We start from the raw sequence: 23,972 nt of genomic DNA, 5'->3' as shown, positions 1-23,972 counted from the left end.
AGATGGAGCAGCTGAACTCAGCCGTTTTCAAGTTAAATTGTGTTGTGAGGGAGTCATTTCCTTCTTTGATCACTTTGAGGATGTGAGCTAGCCTAGCTTCTTAGCTTCTTCCTGAGATGTCATGGTGCGGTCTTGTGTTTCCAAGGAGGCCATGGTCAGAGGTTCATTCTTTGTCGTTTCTGGGTCTGTTTCGGTGCCTCCCTTGCCTTGTTTTTGTCTCGTAGGCATATCACCACACTTGGCTACAGTGTAATAATCAGTATGTTGTTTTTGTCTTGTAGACATATGAATACACTTGGCTACAGTGTAGTAATCAGTATGTTGTTTTTGTCTCCTAGGCATATCCCCACACTTGGCTACAGTGTAGTAATCAGTATGGGGGAAGTTATCAAGTTTTAGGATAAGTTTGTTAACTTCTTATGGCTGCAGGGGCAGTATTGAGTAGCTTGGATGAAAGGTGCCCATATCAAATGACCTGCTCCTCAGTGATAGTTGCTGATATTTGCATATTATTATTAGTATTGGATAGAAAACACTCTGAAGTTTCTCAAACTGTTTGAATGATGTCTGTGAGTATAACAGAACTCATATTGGCAGGCAAAATCCTGAGTTGAAATCTAAACAGGAGGTCAGAAATCTGAGCTTGTATGTATTCACCAGAGTCCCCAATGAAATCCCCTTGAGATATGAATGATGTTGCACTGCCTGGGGGTTCCACTAGATGTCAACCATCAATAGAAATTATAATGAGGCTTCTATGTTTTTGTGGGAGTGAATGAGAGCAGAATATTTCAGATGTCCATCAAGAAGCCATTTTGTGATCCCACTTTTTCCTCATGGTATTCACTTGCGTTCCATTGCTCACGAAGACAAGGAAGAATACTCCGGTTGGAACTTTATTGAAGCTATATGTTAAAAACATCCTAATGATTGATTCTGTACGTCGTTTGAAATGTTCTTTCGACCGGTAATATCACTTTTTGTCCGATATAACGCTGACCATAATTAGCGTTTGGATATGTATAACAAATGCTCTAACAAAAGAAGGTATTTGGACATAACGGACATTTTCGAACATAACAAACATTTATTGTGGACCTGGGATTCCTGGAGTGCTTTCTGATGTAGATCATCAAAGGTTAAGGGAATATTTATCATGTAATTTGTTGTTTATGTTGACGCCATCTTTGCGGCTGTGGTGTTTTTAAATTGAGCTCCGTCTCAGATTATTGCATGCATTTCTTTTTCCGTAAAGTTTTTTATATTTTTATCTGACACAGCGGTTGCATTAAGGAGAGGTATATCTATAATTCCATGTGTATAACTATATTATCTACATTTATGATAAGTATTTCTGCTGAATGTTGTGGCTATGCAAAATCACTTGATGTTTTTGGAACTAGTGAATCTAACGCGCCAATGTAAACTCAGATTTAAAAAAATATAAATATGAACTTTATCAAACAAAACATGCATGTATTGTGTAACATGAAGTCCTATGAGTGTCATCTGATGAAGATAATTCAAGGTTAATGATTCATTTGATCTTTATTTCAGCTTTTTGTGAATGCTATATTTTGCTGGAAAATGGCAGTGTTTATTGTGGTTTGGTGGAGACCTAACATAATCTTTTGTAGTGCTTTCGCTGAAAAGCCTATTTGAAAACGGACAGTTTGGTGGGATTAACAACGAGAAAAGCTTTAAAATGATATAAAACACATGTATGTTTTAGGAATTGTAATTATGGGATTTCTGTGGTTTGAATTTGGCGCCCTCTATTTTCACTGGTAGTTGTCATATCGATTCCGGTATCAGGATTGCAGCCATAACAGGTTAAAGATTTATCAGGAGCTCTCGGTCACAGCCATAACAGGCTAGCTTCGCTGCATCACGTAACCCCCCCTGTAGGTCTGTGCTATAAAGCCACCCCCCTCCCTCTTAATCAAAAAGTCCAGATAACTTATTTCATGCACATGAAAGGTGAGGGTGAATTTCAGATGTTCACTGCTTGTATTGAAGGAGTGGAATCGATTAAATTCCTCTGCTGTCCCCTGGAATAGATGGAACACGTCATCAATGAAGACTTTTTCAGAGCCTGATAAGCTGCTAGAATGTATTGTTAGGGCTGACAATCATGCTATTTTTTAAACTACAATGACCATAATGACCTGAGCGCCTACTTGTCTTGTCTGTGTTTCTTTTACACCTGCTACGTAAAAGAGACCGAAGAATGTGTAACAGTATAGCTTCCGTTCCTCTCCTCGCCCATGGCCCGAACCAGGGACTCTGCACACATCAACAACTGCCTCCTCCCACGAAAAATCGTTACCATCGCTATTAGCGCGCACCCCGCTAACTAGCTAGCCATTTCACATTGGTTACAAATCCACAATGGTCAATGCTATCTGGGATTCTTGAGACATCCTTAACCCCTACCTTAACCATTTTAAATGTCAACTTCAATGGGCTAGGGAAGTCCCAAGGATGTATCTCTACCTGAAAATACACAATCTAAGTGATTGATAGTTGGTACTCAGCAGTCATAAAACCTTATTTACTTTAATGAACTACTAAAATAGTGATTTGGTCAGACAGCAGCTCTACACTTCATTGACTGACTGATCCATCCCTCAGCCTTCCTCTCCTCTGATGACCCAGTGAGGGTGGAGCTCAGTCAGAGAGCTGTTGAGGGACTGGTTAGGAAGAACACTTCTACAGCCAGAGAGGTGAGAGGTCACAGATGGTTTAGATGGTAAATATTTATGTCCCCTTAGTGGTTCATCACATCAACAAAAGGGAATATGTTCATTTACATTAGTGCAAATTGTCCACTGATATTGGTGTAATTTCTCACCCGTTTTGGCTGTATGAAAGTTAATTTCCCCTCAGGCACACACATTTGTTCTTTGATATTATGAAGGTCATTTGTGTATAATGTACTTTTCCCCCACATCTTTACATTGCTTATGCATATTTGGAGGCCTGACTGCATCCAGACTATGTCAAAGGCCCATCCTGATAGATCTGAACCTCATGCAGCTTGGAGTGATCAGATGACAGAAGTCACATTTAGGTGCCAGGTGTAACTGAGGCCGTAGATAATCCATATCCATTACTTTGAGTGTTTTATATAATATGACTAAATGTGTTTATTTCTGTGTTGCAGGGGCAGTCAAGAAATGGAACAGCAAGGCCACAGAACATGACATAAGCAGAGCTGTGGGAGACCAACTCAAGCCCCTGGTATAGCCGGGGGTGGTGTTCACCACTCCAGCAGGCTGGAAAATTGCGATTGATACTTTTTTTCATACTAAGATGGACCAAGAGTCTATCGATTGGCCGGTCATTGGGTTCATTTGACTTACAATATGTTCAAATCAAGCTTTATTAATTCAGCACATTTCAGACATGGATGCAACCCAATGGAAACAAGAAAAGAAAAAGAAAAACCCACACCAAACTTAAAGACCGGAAGCAAACCAAAATGGTAGCGCAACTAAAGGTGTTGACTCTCCACATCTATCAAGACAACTGGAGCACTGGGCCAGACACTCTTAAATAGAACCTGGACCAGCTCAGGTGAAATACCTTCCCACTTACAAGATGGACAAGCCAGCACAGGTGTAACACATACTGACTAACGGTGACACCAATCAGTGCGGCCTAAGTGCTAACGAGCTAAAGTCCAACCTCAAAACAGAAATGGAAAAACCAAAACCTGTAACACCTTCCCCCTTAAGACAACAAATATATCCTATATTTGTTGGACACGTTTGCTCACCACCAACAGAAAACAACTTCCATTTCACATTATAATCAACTACAATGCTTCACCTTCACCAATATAAACATTGTCTACTGGCTGTCAACAAGAAAACACACGTATTTCTAAATAATAATATACAATCATATCTTTCCTCCTTTTTCTTTCTATAGAATGCTAAAACTCACTAGCTTCTAGAACTCTCATCCCCTTGGAACAAGCACAAAACAAAACTCATCTCCAATACGGAAAATCAAAACTCAAATCAAATTGTATTAGTCACATGCGCCAAATACAACAGTGAAATGCTTACTTACGAGCCCCTAACCAACAATGCAGTTTCAATACGGAAAAGAATAAGAGATCAAACTCATCTCCAACACGGAAAAACGTGCCAAAATAAATTGCGATCCATGATAACACACCGATTAAATGCAAAACAAAAATATTTTTGACTGCCAACCCTTGAGACAATCAGAAACCAAGTTGTCCTTACCACAGACATGTCTGATTTCAAGAGGAAACTCCTGCGATATCCATAGTAACTTTCCACCTCACCGCAGAGCTTCTCTCTCTTTTCAGGGTTCACTAGATAGGCATGTTGTTGGATCGAGACCCAGTCCCCAATGTCATGCTCTAGTACATTTGGGTTGGCACATCTATGAATGATCCCTGATATTCTAAAAGCAGGGCAACAATCTCAATATAATTGTACCCCAAAATTGTCAGTTGGTTACATAAAAAATGATGATATCAAAACCAAATGTACACCCCTTTGTTAATATGTATTGGCAATAACTCACTTAATGGTGTGGCGTGGAATTATAAAACATATCTTTTGTCTGGCTGAATGTTTGAAATATGAGGTGATTTGAGACATGCTTCTTCAGTAGTGGAATAAAGACAATTAGCACTTGAATGTTGTAAAGAAATACTGTAGTGAAGTAGGATTGTTAATAAAAATGATTACAAATGTATTATACTGCGTCCGTATGTATAGGCTGCAAGTAAGTTGAAATTAAGTTGTTTTCAAGTCATTGAAAAAACAACCCGAAAATACATGTTTTCAACTTTCATATATTGGATGTCGGGCATAGTCTTATTTTCAATGTCTTTTCAATTACATTTTGCTAAATGGGAATATCGCAATGTAAAAACACAGTTTTATCATGTCCAAATCAACCAATATGCAGAAACCGTTTGGGAAATATTGAAAACCTAAATAATTTATAGTGTTGCATTTTGATTCAAGTGGGTCACCAACGTGGTAAGTGTAGTAACACAACTAATTTTTTGTTAGTCACTTTCTGTTAAATCTCAGAAGTACTCTTTCAATTCAGAGCCTGGATTTTTCCCCTGAGGCTAATATCAATTGAACAGGGGGCAAACGTTTAGGGTTCTACATTCTAACATTCATTCAAATACTGCAACTACAATGTTAAAACATTCAATATTGTGACATTATTTCATTATCATGAAACAACTCCTTCATGTATTTTCTGATGTTTAATCAGAGATCTTTTATCATAGTATCTCTTCCCACATTGATCACAGCCAAAAGGTTTTTCTCCAGTGTGTATTCTCTGGTGTGATTTCAGGGATTGTAGCCGAATAAAACTCTTCCCACAGTGATCACAGCCAAAAGGTTTCTCTCCTGTGTGTGTTCTCTGGTGTACAGTTAGATAGTTAGATGTAGTAAAACTCTTCCCACATTGATCACAGGTATAAGGTTTCTCTCCTGTGTGTCCCCACTGGTGTACTATCATGCTGTTTAGATGAGTAAAACTCTTCCCACATTGATCACAGCCATAAGGTTTCTCTCCAGTGTGTGTTCTCTGGTGTGTAGTTCGAGAGCTAGATGTAGTAAAACTCTTCCCACATTGATCACAACTATAAGGTTTCTCTCCTGTGTGTCCCCGCCGGTGTACTATCAGGCTGCCTAGCTGAGTAAAACTATTCCCACATTGATCACAGCTGTAAGGTTTCTCTCCAGTGTGAATTCTTTGATGCATTTTAAGGTCTGATGAACTGTTGAATATTTTCCCACAGTCAGAGCAGCAGTGAGATTTCTTCCCTGTGGGTCTCTGCTGGTGTTTCTTGAGGTGTTCTGATCTGGAGAGACTCTTCTCTCCCTCTTCAGCATCATGATGTTGAGGCTCCCCAGAGGATCCACAGTAGTCCTGTGTCTCTCCTGTGTGTACGACAAAGTCAGACAGACGGTTAAAGGCCCACAACAGCAGAAATCCACTGTTTATTTGAGGTAAAAGGTGATGCCCAGAACATACCCGTGAAGTTGCACAACAATTGTCGTCTTAAATTTTACAATTAAGACAGTCAAGCTTGCAACAATAGTCATATTTTGTCTTGTTCTCACATTAGCAGTAACATCAATGATTGTAGGTTAGAAATAAGTTGTTGAGAACCTTTGGTCTCCAATATAGGCTACTTTCTGTGTTTGCTAAAATTGCGGGACGAGGGCGATGCACACGCAATCTGGTTGTAGAAACTCCTCCCTGCTAACGAGGAAACCACTAGTTATGGATGTAGTATATCTGCCTGGAGCAAAAATGGTGAGCGAAGATTTTAGTTTTTCACAATGTATTCTGAATATTACAGTGCAATATCAGGAGTGCTACCCAAGGAAACTCGCTTAAGCTCTGTGTCTATTCACTAATTCACCACCATGGGGAAACCTCATGGGAGTTCTCATAGGCTGACAGCAAAAATAGCCTCCATTTACAGGTTGCTTATGAGTGCATTTCACATTACTTTTGGATTATAATTGCAAGGCTCGTTTGAATGTCCTGCTTAATATAATGTTTGTGTTACTGTTGCAAATCAACTGCTTTATACTTTTTTTTAAACACTTAAAATGCAATTTGGCTAGCTTTGCCCAGTAAGTGTTTGCCAAATTGGACCACAACTTCCCCTAACAACAGACTATATATCAATTTATATTTCAGGTGAAACATGGAAACTAAAATGTCTTTGTCATGACATTACATAACCTGATCACCAGATCATTTTGTGAATAATCCCACTAGCCTACTCTGTAATGTGTTGTCATTCTAAATGTCCTGAATAAAGGAAAATAGCTCTGTGTGTTGTATAATAGCCTATCCATCAAGGAACAGTTCTCTACACATTATGAGCTAAGTATCTCTTTGTGCAAATAGACTAACGAGACCCTACAGTAAATCAAGCAGACAATAACACATTATAAACATCAATTTATTTGAGATATTGGATCCAACGTGGAGCACGGCATAACTTGCTTTACTATGTAATGAATGAAGAAGCACTTTGGTTGTTGTTGCATGTCGTGATGTTTGTCATTTGACTGGCACGCAGAAAATGATTACGGATCAGCTGATGATAGCTGAACATGTGACAAACTAAACAGCTACAGTAATATGTGTAATTATTGAAGAACCGCATTAATGACCGTATCCTTTTGGGTGTTGTGAATCAACTTTAAGTGACTCTCGCTTAGAACCACTGGATTTAGCAAACTCTGAAATGTTATGACTACAACTACTGTTCCCTGAAGGAGGGAAACGAGGCACAACATACTATTAAATCCACACACGTTATGACTACAACTACTGTTCCCTGAAGCAGGGAAATGAGGTACAACATACTATTAAATCCACGCCTCTCTGGAAGCCCCGCCTTTCACAGGTGGATGAGCGTGAGCCTCGGATTTATTCCTTAAATTTAATACCGCAATTCACCGACCCAGGAAGTGGCGGGGCCAAACAGGTGTTGTAACTCGTTCATAACTGGCACGAAGATCGGTAGAAATTGTAAGATAAATTGGCGCTCCAAATGGAAAAGTTTGCCAATTTTATCGGAAACTTCAGCAGCAGAACGTCAGAATTTAGGAAGGCCAGCAGCAGGTCGGGAATATGTTATTTTCTTCTGGTTATATTGATCTGTGGCTTCCTCAAGTCATTTGTGTTATTTATTTAATCAAACGCTTGAAGCATCAGTTCAGTTCAAGTTCCGCACATACAGTTGATTTGATTAAACACATGCCAGTAGCCTATAGTAGGTTGTATCTCTCTAGGGCATGCCAGTAGGCTATTGTAGGTTGTAACTCTCTTGGTCATGCTAGTAGGTTGTAACTCTCTAGTTCATGCCAGTAGGTTACAGTAGGTTGTAACTATCTAGGTCAGGCCAGTAGGCTACAGTAGGCTGTAACTCTCTAGGTCATGCCAGTAGGCTGTAACTATCCAGGTCATGCCAGTAGGTTGTAACTATCCAGGTCATGCCAGTAGGTTGTAACTATCTAGGTCATGCCAGTAGGCTACAGTAGGCTGTAACTCTCTAGGTCATGCCAGTAGGTTACAGTAGGTTGTAACTCTCTAGGTCATGCCAGTAGTCTACAGTAGGTTGTATCTCTCTAGGTCATGCCAGTAGGCTACAGTAGGTTGTAACTCTCTAGGTCATGCCAGTAGGCTACAGTAGGTTGTAACTCTCTAGGTCATGCCAGTAGGTTACAGTAGGTTGTAACTCTCTAGGTCATGCCAGTAGGCTACAGTAGGTTGTATCTCTCTAGATCATGCCAGTAGGTTACAGTAGGTTGTATCTCTCTAGGTCATGCCAGTAGGTTACAGTAGGTTGTATCTCTCTAGGTCATGCCAGTAGGCTCCAGTAGGTTGTAACTCTCTAGGTCATGCCAGTAGGTTACAGTAACTTGTATCTCTCTAGGTCATGCCAGTAGGTTACAGTAGGTTGTATCTCTCTAGGTCATGCCAGTAGGTTACAGTAGGTTGTATCCAAGTGGAAACAATTATCAACCTAATGTAATAAGTGTCGAATTTGGTAAACAACCAAATTAATGGCTTATTTGTTATGTGAGATTTACTTGATCCAACAGAAGTTTCGTAATGCTTAAGTTATGTGGACACGAGACATACAGACAACTTTGATAACACTATAGGAGTTGTCTCCAGATCCCTATGCATATTCATGCTAGTAGCATAGCATCTCTCTCCATTGAATACAGTCGGTTGACGTCAACAACCCTCATAGAATATAAAATATAGATTACAATAATACGATCTATCCACCAATCCAAAGACAGGATAGGCGGGGGCTAGACAACCCGCAGTGCCGCTTTGTGGACAACGACTCCCCTTAGGGCAGAGAGACATCTTGTCAGGGTAGCCTAGTGGTAGGTTGTATCTCTCTAGGGCGTTGGACTAGTAACCGGAAGGTTGCAAGTTCAAACCCCCGAGATGACAAGGTACAATGTCGTTCTGCCCCTGAACAGGCAGTTAACCAACTGTTCCTAGGCCGTCATTGAATATAATAATTTGTTCTTAACTGACTTGCCTAATCTTCGGTGTAGCCAACCCAACTCTCGCATGGCACTATTGGGGGGGCACGGTGTGTAGTAAATCATCACTACATGAAAATCACTATAGGCCGTGCCACGCAGTCTGCAGTAAGGAGATAGACCCTTCTCAAATAAGGGTCTAGTCACTTTTTGGAAACGGAACGGAGAAAACAAGGGGTAGCTTGCTCGCTACGTCTGATTCTAGACATATCAGTCATCATCCTAGGGCCCTCCGTTGAGGTATTGACGAGCGAACTCCGAATATCCAAAGTTAAAAACCAATTGAAGGCGGTACTTACTGGTGTTAATCAGATCTATCTCCACCTCTTCATCCTTCAATGTGACAGTAATCTCCCCTTCCTTCTTTACTTCAAAAACTTCATCCTCCTTTTTCTCTTCTTTCACAGTTACATCCATCTCCTCTTTCACTCTGAATGCGTATTTCTCTTCTTTCACAGTAACATCGTCATCCTCTTCTTTCACTCTGAACGTGTCTTCCTCATCTTTCACTGTGACAGCCTCACCCTCTACTTCTTGTTTTACTGTGACATCTTCCTCTTCCTTCTCCTCTTTCACGACAATGTTCAGCCCCAGAGCTTCTTTCTCCGTCCAGCAGACCTCTCCTTTAACAGGAGGGGAGAAGTTTAGTGAGCTCATGGTCGGGGATATTAGCTAGCTAGCTATCATTAGCGACTAGGCTAGTGCTAACTTAACCAGCCAGCTACTCTAGCTGACTTGTAAAAATAACGTAAGGTTAACAAGTAGATACGACAGAGGTGTCTAAAACACAGTAGGTAATATATACCGAAAGCGTAAAATAGCTTGAATCTTTCCGCTATGTTGGCTAGCAAGCTACGGAGGTGGTTAACGAGCTGTTTATGAAGAACCGTCCACTAGATAATACGTCACGCTAGCAGTATTGCCTGAAAGACGCACATCGCCGTCTGCTGACTGGAGTGAGAAACGCAGTTGAGGATCACATTTTATTTTCAGACAGAGATTCTTTAAAATGGATTTAATTAAATAATACTATTATATTGAGACATACAAAGACAGTAATGTGTTGATTGATTAGTGCAAACAAAAATGTTTTACTACAGCACATTTAAGGCAGTTTCATTCAGTCAAAGTACATTTAAATAAGTACCCAGCTACTGTTGGTTTATACTGCTCCGATATGGTTTATACTGCTCCTACATGGTGTAACAATACATCATGTAGATGTATATAATGAACTGACTAGGTCTATATTGCTCCTACATGGTGTAACAATACATCACGTATATCATGAACAGACTAGGTCTATACTGCTCCTACATGGTGTAACAATACATCATGTAGATGTATATAATGAACAGACTAGGTCTATACTGCTCTTACATGGTGTAACAATACATCATGTAGATGTATATAATGAATAGACTAGGTCTATACTGCTCCTACATGGTGTAACAATACATCATGTAGATGTATATAATGAATAGACTAGGTCTATACTGATCCTACATTTCTTTTAATTCTTTTTTAAAATTTCATCTTTATTTAACCAGGTAGGCCAGTTGAGAACAAGTTCTCATTTACAACTGCCACCTGGCCAAGATAAAGCAAAGCAGTGCGACAAAAACAACAACACAGAGTTACACAAACAAACAACACAGAGCTACACATCAACAAATGTTCAGTCAATAACACAATAGAAGATTGAGATTCTTTTTTTGTTTAGGAATATTGTGAAACACTATCATTCAAGAAAAAAATGGGGGCAATAAACAGCAGGCAAAGTGACAGTGTCAGGACAAAATTAACTCAAATGTTTTACCATTGGAACACTTGATGTAATTAAATCAAACGTTTTACCATTGTCGTAGCTGAATCAGAATTAGTTAGGTAACATTGATAACTAAGATGTTTTATCTACTTTCATAATATGCTTATGTGGGAAAAGTCACTGGGGGCCCAGAGAGGGGAGAGGTCAGGATTGTCTTCATATGTGAGGGTATCTGTTAAACCATGTGAAGGGCTCCATAATGTCTGTACTCCAGTCACTCCCTCCTTTTCCCATTGGGGGGAGGAGTATGGCAGTGTCTGGAACCATTGTATGTCCCCTCTGATGTTGCCCTTATCTTGATCTTGTATATGACCTAGAGGCTCACTACTCTCCGGGAGTTTGTCCAGGGGGGGGGGGGGGGGTGTATTTGAGATGGGAGTCTCTAGAATTGACAATTTATATATGCCATTGGATGAGGTAATGTTTTGGTACTATGTGGTGCCAAGAACGAGATTAGAACCTCGTTTAGGAGACCAAACTGAACGATAATTTATAGCTAATGCTGTCTGGCTATGGGATACTCCTCTCTCAAGTAAAAGTCTTTCTTTGTGAAGTTACTATTATCTGTGGTTTGTCATGTCAACTAGGAGGTAGATCTTTGCTATAAAAAAATCTCAGTTGCCATTATGTTGACACTCTCGGAGAATTAATTTATAGACACTGAATTGATCTGAGAGTCACAGGGCTATGGTGAAGCTCATATTATAAAAAAATGAAGTTTAAGTATAACTCTGACTAGTGTGTGGCTTGTAACTCTCCTTATTTAGTAATACAGGAAATTACCACGACACCATTGGAACACTTGATGTATCCTGCATTCACATTCTCCATGGTTGTCTCCAGCATGCTAAAGCGTTCACAGCTTGCAATCCCTCATTGTGATTGGTTATTCCCCACCATTTGCAACAACGTCACTGAGCACCTTCACTATCTTTCCTTCATGGATCTCCTGCATGTTTACATATCTGGCATTACTCATCTCATATGTATATACTGTATTATATCCTATTCAACTGTATCTTAGTCTATGCATTACTCATCTCATATGTATATACTGTATTCTATACTATTCTACTGTATCTTAGTCTATGCCGCTCTGACATCACTGGTCCAACTATTTATATATTCTTAATTCCCTTCCTTTAGATTGTGTGTATTGTTAGATATTACTTGTTAGATATTACTGGACTGTTGGAGCTAAAAACACAAAAATGTCGCTACACCCGCAATAACATCTGCTAAACAAGTGTATGTGACAAATAAAATGTGATTTGATGTATAGAACACTCTGTGTTTTACTACCCAGGTCTGGTGTGGGTCATTCTACACTCCGTAGACATGGTAGAGCGAAAAGAAAGAAAGAGATACTGCCTGGTGATAATTGACAGGTTCACCAGGTGGGTGGAACCATCCCACTACCAACTGCGTTGTGTGTACAGTTGCAAAATTGCTAGTTAGGGAAATTATACTCGGTTTCGGAGTAGAGGTCGACCGATTAATTGGAGTGATTTCAAGTTTTCATAACAATCGGTAATCTGCATTTTTGGATACCGATTGTGGCAGATTTAAAAAAAAAAAACTTTATTTAACTAGGCAAGTCAGTTAAGAACACATTCTTATTTTCAATGACGGCCTTGGAATGGTGGGTTAACTGCCTTGTTCAGGGGCAGAACGACCGATGTTTACCTTGTCAGCTCGGGATTCAATCTTGCAACCTTCCGGTACTAGTCCAACGCTCTAACCACCTGCCTTACATTGCGCTCCACGAGGAGACTGTGTGGCAGGCTGACTACCTGTTACGCAGGTGCAGCAAGAAGCCAAGGTAAGGTGCTAGCTAGCATTAAACTTATCTTATAAAAAACAATCAATCTTAACATAATCACTAGTTAACTAAACATGGTTGATGATATTACTAGTTTATCTAGCGAGTCCTGCGTTGCATATAATCGATGCGGTGCCTGTTAATTTCTCATAGAATCACAGCCTACTTCGCCAAACGGGTGATGATTTAACAAGCGCATTCGAGAAAAAAGCACTGTCTTGGAACCAATGTACCTAACCATAAACATCAATGCCTTTCTTTAAAATCAATACACAAGTATATATTTTTAAACCTGCATATTTAGTTAATATTGCCTGCTAACATGAATTCCTTATAACTAGGGAAATTGTGTCACTTCTCTTGCGTTCCGTGCAAGCAGTCAGGGTATATGCAGCAGTTTGGGCAGCCTGGCTCGTTGCGAAATGTGTGAAGACCATTTATTCCTAACAAAGACCGTAATTAATTTCCCAGAATTGTACATAATTATGACATAACATTGAAGGTTGTACAATGTAACAGCAATATTAATACTTAGGGATGCCACCCGTTAGATAAAATACGGAATGGTTCCGTATTTCACTGAAAGAATAAACGTTTTGTTTTCGAAATGATAGTTTCTGGATTCAACCATATATAATGACCTAAGGCTTGTATTTCTGTGTATTATGTTATAATTAAGTCTATGATTTGATATTTGACTGAGCGGTGGTTGGCAGCAGCAGGCTCGTAAGCATTCATTCAAATAGCACTTTCGTGCGTTTGCCAGGAGCTCTTCGCTGTGCTTTAAGCATTGAGCTGTTTATGACTTCAAGCCTATCAACTCCCGAGATTAGGCTGGTGTAACCGATGTGAAATCGCTAGCTAGTTAGTGGGGTGCGCACTAATAGCGTTTAAATCGGTGACATCACTCAAACTGAGACCTTGCTCTGCAAGGGTAGCGGCTTTTGTGGAGCGATGGGTAATGATCCTTCGAGGGTGGCTGTTGTCGGTGTGTTCCTGGTTCGAGCCCAGGTAGGGGCGAGGAGAGGGACAGAAGCTATACTGTTACACTGGCAATACTAAAGTGCCTATAAGAACATCCAATAGTTAAAGGTATAGGAAATACAAATGGTACAGAGAGAAATAGTCCTACTAACTACAACCTAAAACTTCTTACCTGGTAATATTGAAGACTCATGTTAAAAGAAACCACCAGCTTTCATATGTTCTCATGTTCTAAGCAAGGAACATAAACATGAGCTTTTTCACATGGCACATATTGCACTTTTACTTTCTTCTCCAACACTGTGTCTTTGCATTATTTAAACCAAATTGAACATGTTTCATTATTTATTTGAGGCTAAATTGATTTTATTGATGTATTATATTATGTTAAAATAAGTGTTCATTCAGTATTGTTGTAATTGTCATTATTACAAATGAATCGGCAGATTAATCGGTATCGGCTTTTGTTGGTCCTCCAATAATTGTATCGGCGTTGAAAAATCATAATCGGTCGACCTCTAGTTCGGAGTGCCTGAGGTTTGTCTGCAGACAATGGGAACCATCTCATAGGAAATATGGTTGCCCATGTGGCCAAAATGATGGGTGTTGACCAGAAGTTTTGTCCATCTATCACCCGTGGAGTAATGGGATTACAGGGTTAGAGGGTTAATTAAATTATCAAAGGGGGGCATAAGCCTGCCATTCCACAAAAATGAGCTGGGTGGAATGCTTGCCCCTTGTCCTCATGAAAATGCCCAACAGCCTTAACAAAGGTATTGGGTGTACACCTTATGAGATGTTAACAAGATTACCAATGAACATACCCTCCTGGGGTGTGGCTGTCCTGGGAAAGTGGGTGAATAATTTAACCTATTCTTTACAGGCCCATATGAATTTAACAATCCGAGGATTTAGCCAACTCTCATTAGATGTCCAAAATCTGAAAGCTGTCGTCGGCCACTAAGAGTTGGCTTTAGATTATCTTTTGGCGAAGGAAGGACACTGTAACGTACTAGGTGTTATTGATCCTGATAATTGTGTTATGCTCCTCCCTGACTTCTCTGAGAATATGACTGCGATAATTGATAAGATTGCTGATCTTAGAAAACTCTCTCTCTCACCCCACCCCACCACCATTCCAGGAACCTCAGGAGTTGTTTCTCCCTGTAGCAGCCCATCCCTGGGAACAAATGGATCCTGGGGTTTTGCCAACTCTGTTTGATTTCAGAGGAGAATATAATGATTGAACCTATGAGACTTATTAGTCTCGGAGGGGGGAATGTAGGAGTGGGTGCCAAAGACCCTCCCCATTATTAATTAAGGGGACTTTAAGATCCATATGTTTTGCTGCAGGCCTTATAATAAGATACTATTGCTATGTGTCTAAAAACTGCCACTATACGTTGCACAAGCATCTATATTAGTCTTTGTGGTTAAGCCCTGGCTGTTGTGAGAGTGTGCCTGCAGGCTGGGTCCGAGTCAGACCGAAACTAGATGAAGAGAAGTAACCACTGTCTGGTTTTGACATTTTGATCTTGTGTGACAGTGGACAATCCTAAGAAATTCAGAGAAGCTACTGTACTAGGTTGTCTTATAAGGTAACCTCAGCTTATTGATACACACATACATTGAAGTAGGTGATCAGACCACCAGGGAGTGATCACGTGTATAAAATCAGCTGTGCCCTTAGGTGGGGTACAGAACTTACTGGGAAACATATGTTATGTTCCTGTTGTCAACTACTGTCTGCAATTGCATTAAATAAAGGTTTGATTGGTTTACTTAAAGAAGATATTGTCTGACTGCTGATTTCACCAATAAGCCAAAGAGGGACAAGGAACCTACCTCGACAACACTAATACGGAAACCGCTAGTTTTGGACGAAGGTTTTGGTTTTCACACAATGTGTTCTGAATATTACAACTATTATTATTATTATAATAATTATAATTGTAAGGCTCGTTTGAATCTCCTGCTTAATATAATGTTTGTGTTATTGCCACAAATCAACTGCTTTATACTTCAACAAGTAAAATGCTCTTTAGCTAGCTTTTCCATCAACCTTACAATGAGTGTCTGTACACTTTGTGTATGCCAAATTGACACATAACTTCACGTAACAACAACTACTTACTGTAGGACCCATAACTTCACCTAACTACAGACCTATAGTAGGAACCACAACTTCCCCTAACAATAACATAGACCTACTGTAGGACCCATAACTTTACCTAACAATAACATAGACCTACTGTATGACACATAACTTCATCTAACAACAACATAGACCTACTTGTCCTGATGACTCCTTGCTGTCCCCAGTCCACCTGGTCGTGCTGCTGCTCCAGTTTCAACTGTTTTACCTCCGGCTATGGAACCCTGACATGTTCACCGGACGTGCTACCTTGTCACGGATCTGCTGTTTTCAACTCTCTCTCTATCGCACCTGCTGTCTCTAACTCTGAATGCTCGGCTATGAAAAGCCAACTGACATTTACTAATGAGGTGCTGACCTGTTGCACCCTCTACAACCACTGTCATATTATTATTATTTGACCCTGCTGGTCATCTATGAACTTTTGAACATCTTGGCCATGTACTGTTATAATCTCAACCTGGCAAAGCAAGAACAGGACTGGCCACCCCTCAAAGCCTGGTTCCTCTCTAGGTTTCTTCCTAGGTTCCTAACTTTATAGGGAGTTTTTAGGCTGGATTTCTGTATAGAGCACTTCGTGACATCAGCTGATGTAAAATGGCTTTAAAAATACATTTGATTGATTACAATGAGCCAATGAGTGTTTGTACACTTTGTCTATGCCAAATTGACCCATAATTTCACCTAACAACAACATAGACCTACTGTAGGACCCATAATTTCACTTAACTACAGACCTACTGTAGGAGCCATAACTTCACCTAACAATAACATAGACCTACTGTAGGACCCATAACTTCACCTAACAATAACATAGACCTAGGACTATAAATAATTTAATATTGCAGGTGCAACATGGAAACCAAAATGTCTTTGTCATGACATTTCATAACCTGATCACAAGAAAATTTTGTGAATAATCCCACTAGTCTACTCTGTAATATGTTGTCATTTTAAATGTCCTGAATAAAGGAAAATAGCTCTGTGTGTTGTACAATAGCCTATCCATCAAGGAACAGTTCGCTACACTCTATGAGCTAAGTATCTCTGTGTCCAATCAGACTAACGAGACCCGACAGTAAATCAAGCAGACAATAACACATTATAAACATCAATTTGTTAAGGATGTTGGGTCCAACGTGGAGCACGGCCTAACTGTATTTACCAGAGTAATGAATGAAGAAGCACTTTGGTTGTTGTTGCATGTCATGATGTTTGTCATTTGACTGTCACTCAGAAAATGATTTCCTGGATCAGCTGATGATAGTTGAACATGTGACTAACTAAACAGCTAAAGTATCAAGAATAATGTGTAATTATTGAAGAACCGTGTTAATGACAGTATCGATTTGGGTGTTGTCAATAAAGTTAATGTGACTCTCGGTTAGAACTAGGGTTGCAAAGGGTCAGAAACGTTCCGGTAAATTGCCAGAATGTTTTCGGAAATTTTCCATGGGAAATTAAGCTCGGGAATTTTGATTACATTCATTTAAAAAGTTAGCTTAGAACCTTTTTTGTGGGATACACATAAAGCAATTCAAGATTCTGTCTGTAGCCCAGACACGCCACAGCATGTTGGACCCCAAGTATGCTAGCAAGAGCTATGGTGTCATCACTACCACGTCTTGCCACCGTGGCCTGGATGAGGGCAAGGTTCTGGGCAGTCTGGCCAAGTACACTTCCAAGCAAGGGCTTTGGGATGGAGATGAAATATGGCAGTTGTGCCAACAAACCAGTTGTTATGTTTACGGTACTCCTCGGCATCAGGAGTTGATGGTAAACCAGTTGTTATGGTTACGTTACTCCTCCGCATCAGTTGACGGAAAACCAGTTGTTATGGTTGCAGTACTCCTCAGCATCAGGAGTTGATGGAAAACCAGCTGTTATGGTTACGGTGTTCCTCAGCATCAGGAGTTGATGGACACTTGATGGGAACATGACATCCATCTAACCAGCCAATCACTCCGGGGAACTGCCCATATTCATAGAATTGCACTTATAGTTGGCTTGGCCAGCAGCATCAGGAAACTTGATGTAAAGACTCCTCAGATCACAAATGGCCCTGCAGACTTTGTGAACGATTAAACACACGGTTGCTTCACTGGCACCACACAAATAAGCCAGTTTCACAATAAAAGACTCCAGATGCCAAAAACCTCAAAGTGATCAGAACTTCGAGAGAATTGGGTAAAGGCCTTCCTCTTTGAGACAGAGAGGAAAGTCTAGGCTCAAGCAGAGATATTATCTCCAATGCATTTTCTTTGTGCATACGAAAGTGGTCTCAAAGTAATTTAATGGATTACTCCTATCCACAAGTACTGGTCTGGCTGGACTCTGTAGTGCATGTTGGCCTTCATTTAGACATTGCAAATAGTCCTTGCTCCCTCACAAACAGCGCGAAGCAGAAGTTAAACCTGCCTCTTTGAAAGATTCATTGAAACTTCCATTTAGACCTAAAGTAGCTCTAATCTGCCCACTTGCAATCGGCTATGTTTAGTCCAGAACAGGCAACATATACCACTATTTTAAGGTAAGTCTGTGCAAGTTGCTTTGAGTTAAGACAGCTCAAACAAGCATTTTGGCCTGGGACTAAGCTTAAGCCTTGTATGTGAAACCGGCCCTAAATTATTTATATAATATGACTAAATGTGTTTCAGGGGCAGTCAAGAAATGGAACAGCAAGGCCACAGAACATGACATAAGCAGAGCTGTGGGAGACCACCTCAAGCCTCTGGTAGAGCCGGGGGTGGTGTTTACCACTCCACCACGCCTTCAGCAGGCTTGAAAAGTGATCGTTTTTCATATTAAGATGGACCAAGAAATGTGTTGCTTTTACACATATTTGTTCATTGGTTTGGCAAGAGTCTTGATTGATCAGTCATTGGGTTCATTTGTTTGTTCAAATCAAGCTTTATTTATACAGCACATTTCAGACATGGATGGAACGCGATGACTTCACAGGAGAAAAACAATGAAAATATACAATATTTAGTACACAACAAACATGAGGATAAAAAAAACAGAAGACTAACAACTGAAAGACTAATGAACATTCTAAGGAAATGCCATTGATTAACAAAAAAAAAATTATGCAATATCCAACCCAAAATATAAGCTTGTTTTACTACATTGTTTTTACGTTCCCCATAAAACAAATCTAAAATGTTGCTCAAACAGAAAAGGGAACTAACAAAGAGTCACTAACAACCACAACTAAACAGGTGGGTTTTTTGGAGGGGTTCTGAAAGACACTATGGGGGTGTCCACTGAAAGTTGACTAGTAACAACAACTGGGACCTAAAAGACACCCACTAAATCTGCCCAAGAAGAGGCATACAAAATAAAAACCCACACCACACTTAAAGACAGGAAGCAAACCAAAAAGGTGGTGGTTAAAATCATTTATTTACAATCAATACCATTCACACTTTACAAAATCATATCTCTCATTCATTCTTAATAAAATTCTATTTACAAAAACATCAAACAAAAACAAACCTCAGGGGAGCATCGTCCCTCCCAGTCATACCTAACCAATACCTAACCCTTTCCCTATCTCCCCTTCCCTAATCTATCCCCTTACCAAACTCACTCTAACACTCCCAGCCCTAAACCCCCTTTCCACCTCTCCCGTGCCGCATGCTTCCCCCACTTCCTCTCCTCCCTCTTCATCCTCCCCCTCAAATCACCTTCCACCCTTCTCACTATCCCTTCCACCCCCAATCTCTCCCTGTCTTGACTAAATTCTTCCTGGCTTCCCACAGTCCCTTTTTAAAGAGACTCATGAGAAGCCAGAACAGAAACCTGTCCCTATCCGTTCCCTTTGCTCTCCCTACGCCTCTCTCTAGCCTATGTCAAAACAAAATCACTCCTAACCACACCTAGCATCACCCGTGCCCTAGCCCATACTAGTCCGGCAAAGGCACAGTCCCAGAAGGCATGGCGCACAGTCTCCTCCCTGCCACAAGCAGATCTTGGACAGGTGGGGGATCGCACCAAACTATACCGGTACAAGATGGAAAGTACCGGCAAACGCTTATGAAGGCTCAACCAATTCAGGTCCTTGAGCCCGTTGTCCAGGCCCCGCGCCTGCACTCCCTCCCAGACCACTGACGAGATGCCCGCTACGGGCGCAGGACTCCCTGCCTGCCTGACCTCCTCGTACAGGTGCCTGTGGTCTAAACCTACTCGGGCAACTTCAACCTCGGGGTGCGCGCACGCAGCCACTTGGCCGCATGACCAAAGTGCCACGGCAGCTGTTCCGCCCGAGGACCCGTGTTAGACCACACCATTACGCTTCTCGCCTGATACGAGAAGAACACCCGCAGGAGGTAACCGGACGGGTGTATCACTGGCTGAGCAAGCTCCGCTAACAAGAAAGAAACAAAAATTTAGTCCAGCTTGAGGGGGAAATGTGGTACCCCCCTACCTCCCACCCCGATGGGACAGATCATGCGTGCCCTGCCACTCCACATAAACTGAAACACAAGCCTCACTAGAGGCCTCCTCAGACAAGCCGGCAATTTGTAGATATATGCCAAATACAAAAGAGACGGCAACACATCCACCTTTAGGACCAGGACTTTGCCCATAAAAGACAAATACCTAGCCTTCCACATTGCTAGCTTCCTCTGTACCACTGCGATACGCATGTTCCAGTTTAGCGTCGCTGAGCCGGAGGTCTCAAAATGAACCCCGAGAATCCTCAGGGCCCCTTCACAGAGAGATAACCCCCAGGCACATCCGTTCTACCGCGCCATCTTCCCGAAAAACTTGACGGAAGACTTTGCATGGTTCAGAACTGCTCCCGACGCCGGGTGAAATCCCCAAAGATGGCAAGGGACCTTGTCAGGCACGAGTCCTTGCACAACAGCAAGGAAGTGTCGTCGGCGTACTGCGTCATCTTAACACGCAGCCCACCACTTCCAGGGATCAACAAGCCTTCCACCCGTGTCTGCCCTAATGGCAGCCCCCAGAGGCTCCATGTACAGAACGAAGAGGAGAGCCGAGAGTGGGCATCCCTGCCTGACCACAGACGAGAGGTCAAAAACGTCACCTAAGTGACTATTTACACTAACTCGACACCCCGCTCCGACATTTAAAGTACGGATCCATCCTATAAACTTCTCCCCAAATCCTAATCTACCTAACACCCTGAATAGAAAATATCTATTCACGCGATCAAAAGCTTTCGCCTGATCTAGCGCTGCTACCATTAAAGGCAGCCCTCTATCTTCAACCCAAGCGATGGAATCCCTGATCAACTGTAGGTTCCATCTTATAGAGCGGCCCTCTACCCCGCACGTCTGATCCTCGTGGACGACGTAGGGAAGGGCTGTCTTTGCGCAACCGGTCTGCTAAAACCTTGCAAGAATCTTGTAATCTACGCACAGCATGGTCAATGGCCGCCAGTTGCCAAGGTCAGTTGCTTCCCCCTTCTTATAAAGAAGTGACAGCACACCAACAGCCATTGATCCCCCCGGGACCCCCGTCTCAAGGATGGCCTTCAAGACTTTGAGAACCACTGGTCCAAGTATACCCCAAAACTTGAGGTAAAACTCAGCCGGCAGCCCATCCATCCCAGGCACCTTCCCTTTTCCCATCCTCCTAAGAGCGCTCTCAACCTCTTCTAGTGAGATCTGGGCCTCCATCACGTCTCTAATGTCCTCTGGCAACCGCCGGGACAAGTGTTCTAAAAACATGTTTCCCTGCTCTACATCTATTTCCCTTTCCTTAAATAAACCTTGGAAATGATCAGTTGTCACCCTGACCATTTCCTCTGGTTTACTTACTATACTACCATTTTCTTCCCTAACTCCATGCATTACCTTCCTACTCTGCCTGGCCCTAACCGACTTAAAGAACATAGAGGAACAAGTCTCATTATGTTCTAGAAAGCCACTATGCGCACGCTCCAGGAAAGCTCGAGCCTTCTGCTCCTGCAGCTCCCTGAGCTGCTCCTTTAGGGCTGCGAATCTCTCACAGTCAATCGACCCGCCGAGGTTGCCTGCCTCGTACTCGAGTTCAATTAACCTTTGGATACGATCCACCTCCCTCCTTTCCTCCCTTTTTTTCCTTCTACAATATCCTATTATAAAAGCCCTAATCCTCACCTTAACTAAATCCCACCACTCTAACACCCCCTCGCACATGGACTGGAGGCCGTCAAGCCTCCGAAAGAAACAAAAGAATGCGTCAACGAAAGCTTGCTCCTCCAGTATATCCCGATCTAACTTCCAGTACCCCCTACCGAAGAGGCAGACTGGCGACCCCACCTGCAGGAACACCCTGTCGTGATCCGTGAAGAAAACAGGCAACAGCCGCCCAGACAACTGACCCAAAGACCTGGATATAAAAATGTAGTCGAGCCTCCGCGCAACCCCCCTGGAGTTGCGCCATGTAGGACCGACCATTCCCGGAGTAGTGTGCAGGCCACCATCAACCAGACCATGGCAAGCCATTAGCCCAGAGATGGCACCTGCACTGCTATCACCGCCTACCCCTAAATATATATTAAAGTCCCCTCCTATCACCAAGTGCCTGTTTGTAACACACAGGGGCGCCAGACAGTCCACCATCTCCCTCCTGTCTGCCGCCACCTGTGGCCCATACACCCCAATTAACCTATATCTAGCTTCTCTAAACTTAACATCTATCCCCAAAACTCTACCCTGCATTATTACAAAAGTGTTCTCTATTTTAACCTCTCTATGCCCACACAAAACCCTACTCCTGTTGAGTGCACCCCTCCTATGCCCCAAAAAGATTCCCCCTTATCCCACTCCCTCTTAAATCTACACACATCCCCACCATCCCTCAGGTGAACCTACTGTAAAAAACAGAAATCAAACCCCACACCCTCTAAATAACAAAAAAACGCCCTCCTTTTAACATTATTCCTTAACCCCCTAACATTTAGACTAAAAAAAGAAACAGAACTATTCATTTAATTATTAACAACAAATAAAACCCCCCAAAACCAAAAAAAAAACAGGAGACTCACCCGATGCTCCCCTGGTCCATCTCCACCGGCGGGGACGTCCTCTCCTCTCCTGACGCCCCCCCCGTCCTCCATCCCAACCCATGACCCAGGCACTGACGCCCCCCCCAGCTGCAGACGCGTATGACCTGTGACGAGCCGGGCAATCACGCCACAGGTGTGCTCTTGAGCCACACCCGTGGCAAGCCTTGGGCTCGTCACATTCCTTGGCCTCGTGCTCTTCCGACCCACAAAATCGACACCTCTTGGCGCTGCACGAGGTCAGGATATGGCCGTAGGCCATACAACGCCTGCAAAATGGAGGCTGACGGGCATAGTATAGGGTTCCCCTGTCAGCCCCCAGGGAGAACATCGCCGGAGGATGGAGGTAGCCATCCTCACTCTTCGGGGACTCCCTGAGTAACGCCTGGAAACCTCTTCTCCCGTCCCAGAAACCCAGGGAGTCCCTGAGGTACCTCGCTGAGGAGACATTGTCCATGTATCTCCCCAGAAAGGCCCTCACTTCTTCATCCTTCACATGCGGATTGTACATGTTTACGGTGACCACCCTGAAGTTGTTCTTTGCCAGGCTGGTCACCGCATAATGGCACAGGGGTCCTTTTTTTCCCGCTTCCTTTGCCATCTTCAATACGTCATCATGTTTCTCTTCCTTGTAAAATGTCACATCAAAACCTTTTTCATTTGGGTTGCCTTGGAGGCAGAGCACTTCCTTCACCTCTATCTTGAGGCATCTCATCAATATGGTCCTTCCAAAAGTTTCCCTGCCCCAAGGCACCATCTCCTTTTCAGTCCATGAAAATCTTACAGTATTTGCTATACCAGTCCCCGGAACCGACCTGGTTTGCTTGTTTGGATTCATTTTTTTTTCTTCTTCAAAATAAAGCTCTCTTCAGTACGAAAACTTCAACCTGAAAAGAAAACATCTTTGACCAAAAAGGTGGTTAAAATAATTTATTTACAATCAATACCATTCACACTTTACAAAATCATATCTCTCATTCATTCTTAATTACTTACTTATATTTACAAAACCAAATCACTAAACACCAAACAAAAACAAACCTCAGGGGAGCATC

General features: G+C 42.0%; 1 protein-coding gene and 1 long non-coding RNA gene across 2 annotated transcripts; one reads left to right on the top strand and one right to left on the bottom strand.

Annotated features, from left to right (window-relative positions):
- Positions 1 to 777: 777 nt before the first annotated feature.
- On the top strand, positions 778 to 4,740 carry LOC135574691 (uncharacterized). The gene is made up of 2 exons (XR_010465568.1): positions 778 to 1,138; positions 3,167 to 4,740. It is a non-coding gene; the product is annotated as an uncharacterized LOC135574691 (long non-coding RNA).
- Positions 3,368 to 9,994, bottom strand: LOC135574690 (zinc finger protein 239-like). Its single transcript, XM_065026420.1, has 2 exons — positions 9,407 to 9,994; positions 3,368 to 5,954 (listed from the first exon to the last, which is right to left on the bottom strand). Exons 1-2 carry the CDS (start codon positions 9,762 to 9,764, stop codon positions 5,236 to 5,238), a joined length of 1,077 nt encoding a protein of 358 aa, XP_064882492.1. The 5' UTR covers positions 9,765 to 9,994; the 3' UTR covers positions 3,368 to 5,235.
- Positions 9,995 to 23,972: the final 13,978 nt, after the last annotated feature.

Source organism: Oncorhynchus nerka, linkage group LG13, assembly GCF_034236695.1.
Source record: "Oncorhynchus nerka isolate Pitt River linkage group LG13, Oner_Uvic_2.0, whole genome shotgun sequence".
Lineage (NCBI taxonomy): Eukaryota > Metazoa > Chordata > Actinopteri > Salmoniformes > Salmonidae > Oncorhynchus > Oncorhynchus nerka.
The sequence above is the reverse complement of the archived record's forward strand: the minus strand, read 5'-3'. Positions and strand labels throughout refer to the sequence as shown.

Excerpts from the sequence above, each read along its gene's own strand:
- LOC135574690 (XM_065026420.1), bottom strand. The coding sequence starts at position 9,764 with ATGAGCTCACTAAACTTCTCCCCTCCTGTTAAAGGAGAGGTCTGCTGG. Across the intron at positions 5,955-9,406 it reads GATAGATCTGATTAACACCA|GAGAGACACAGGACTACTGT; the intron begins GTAAGTACCGCC and ends TCGTACACACAG.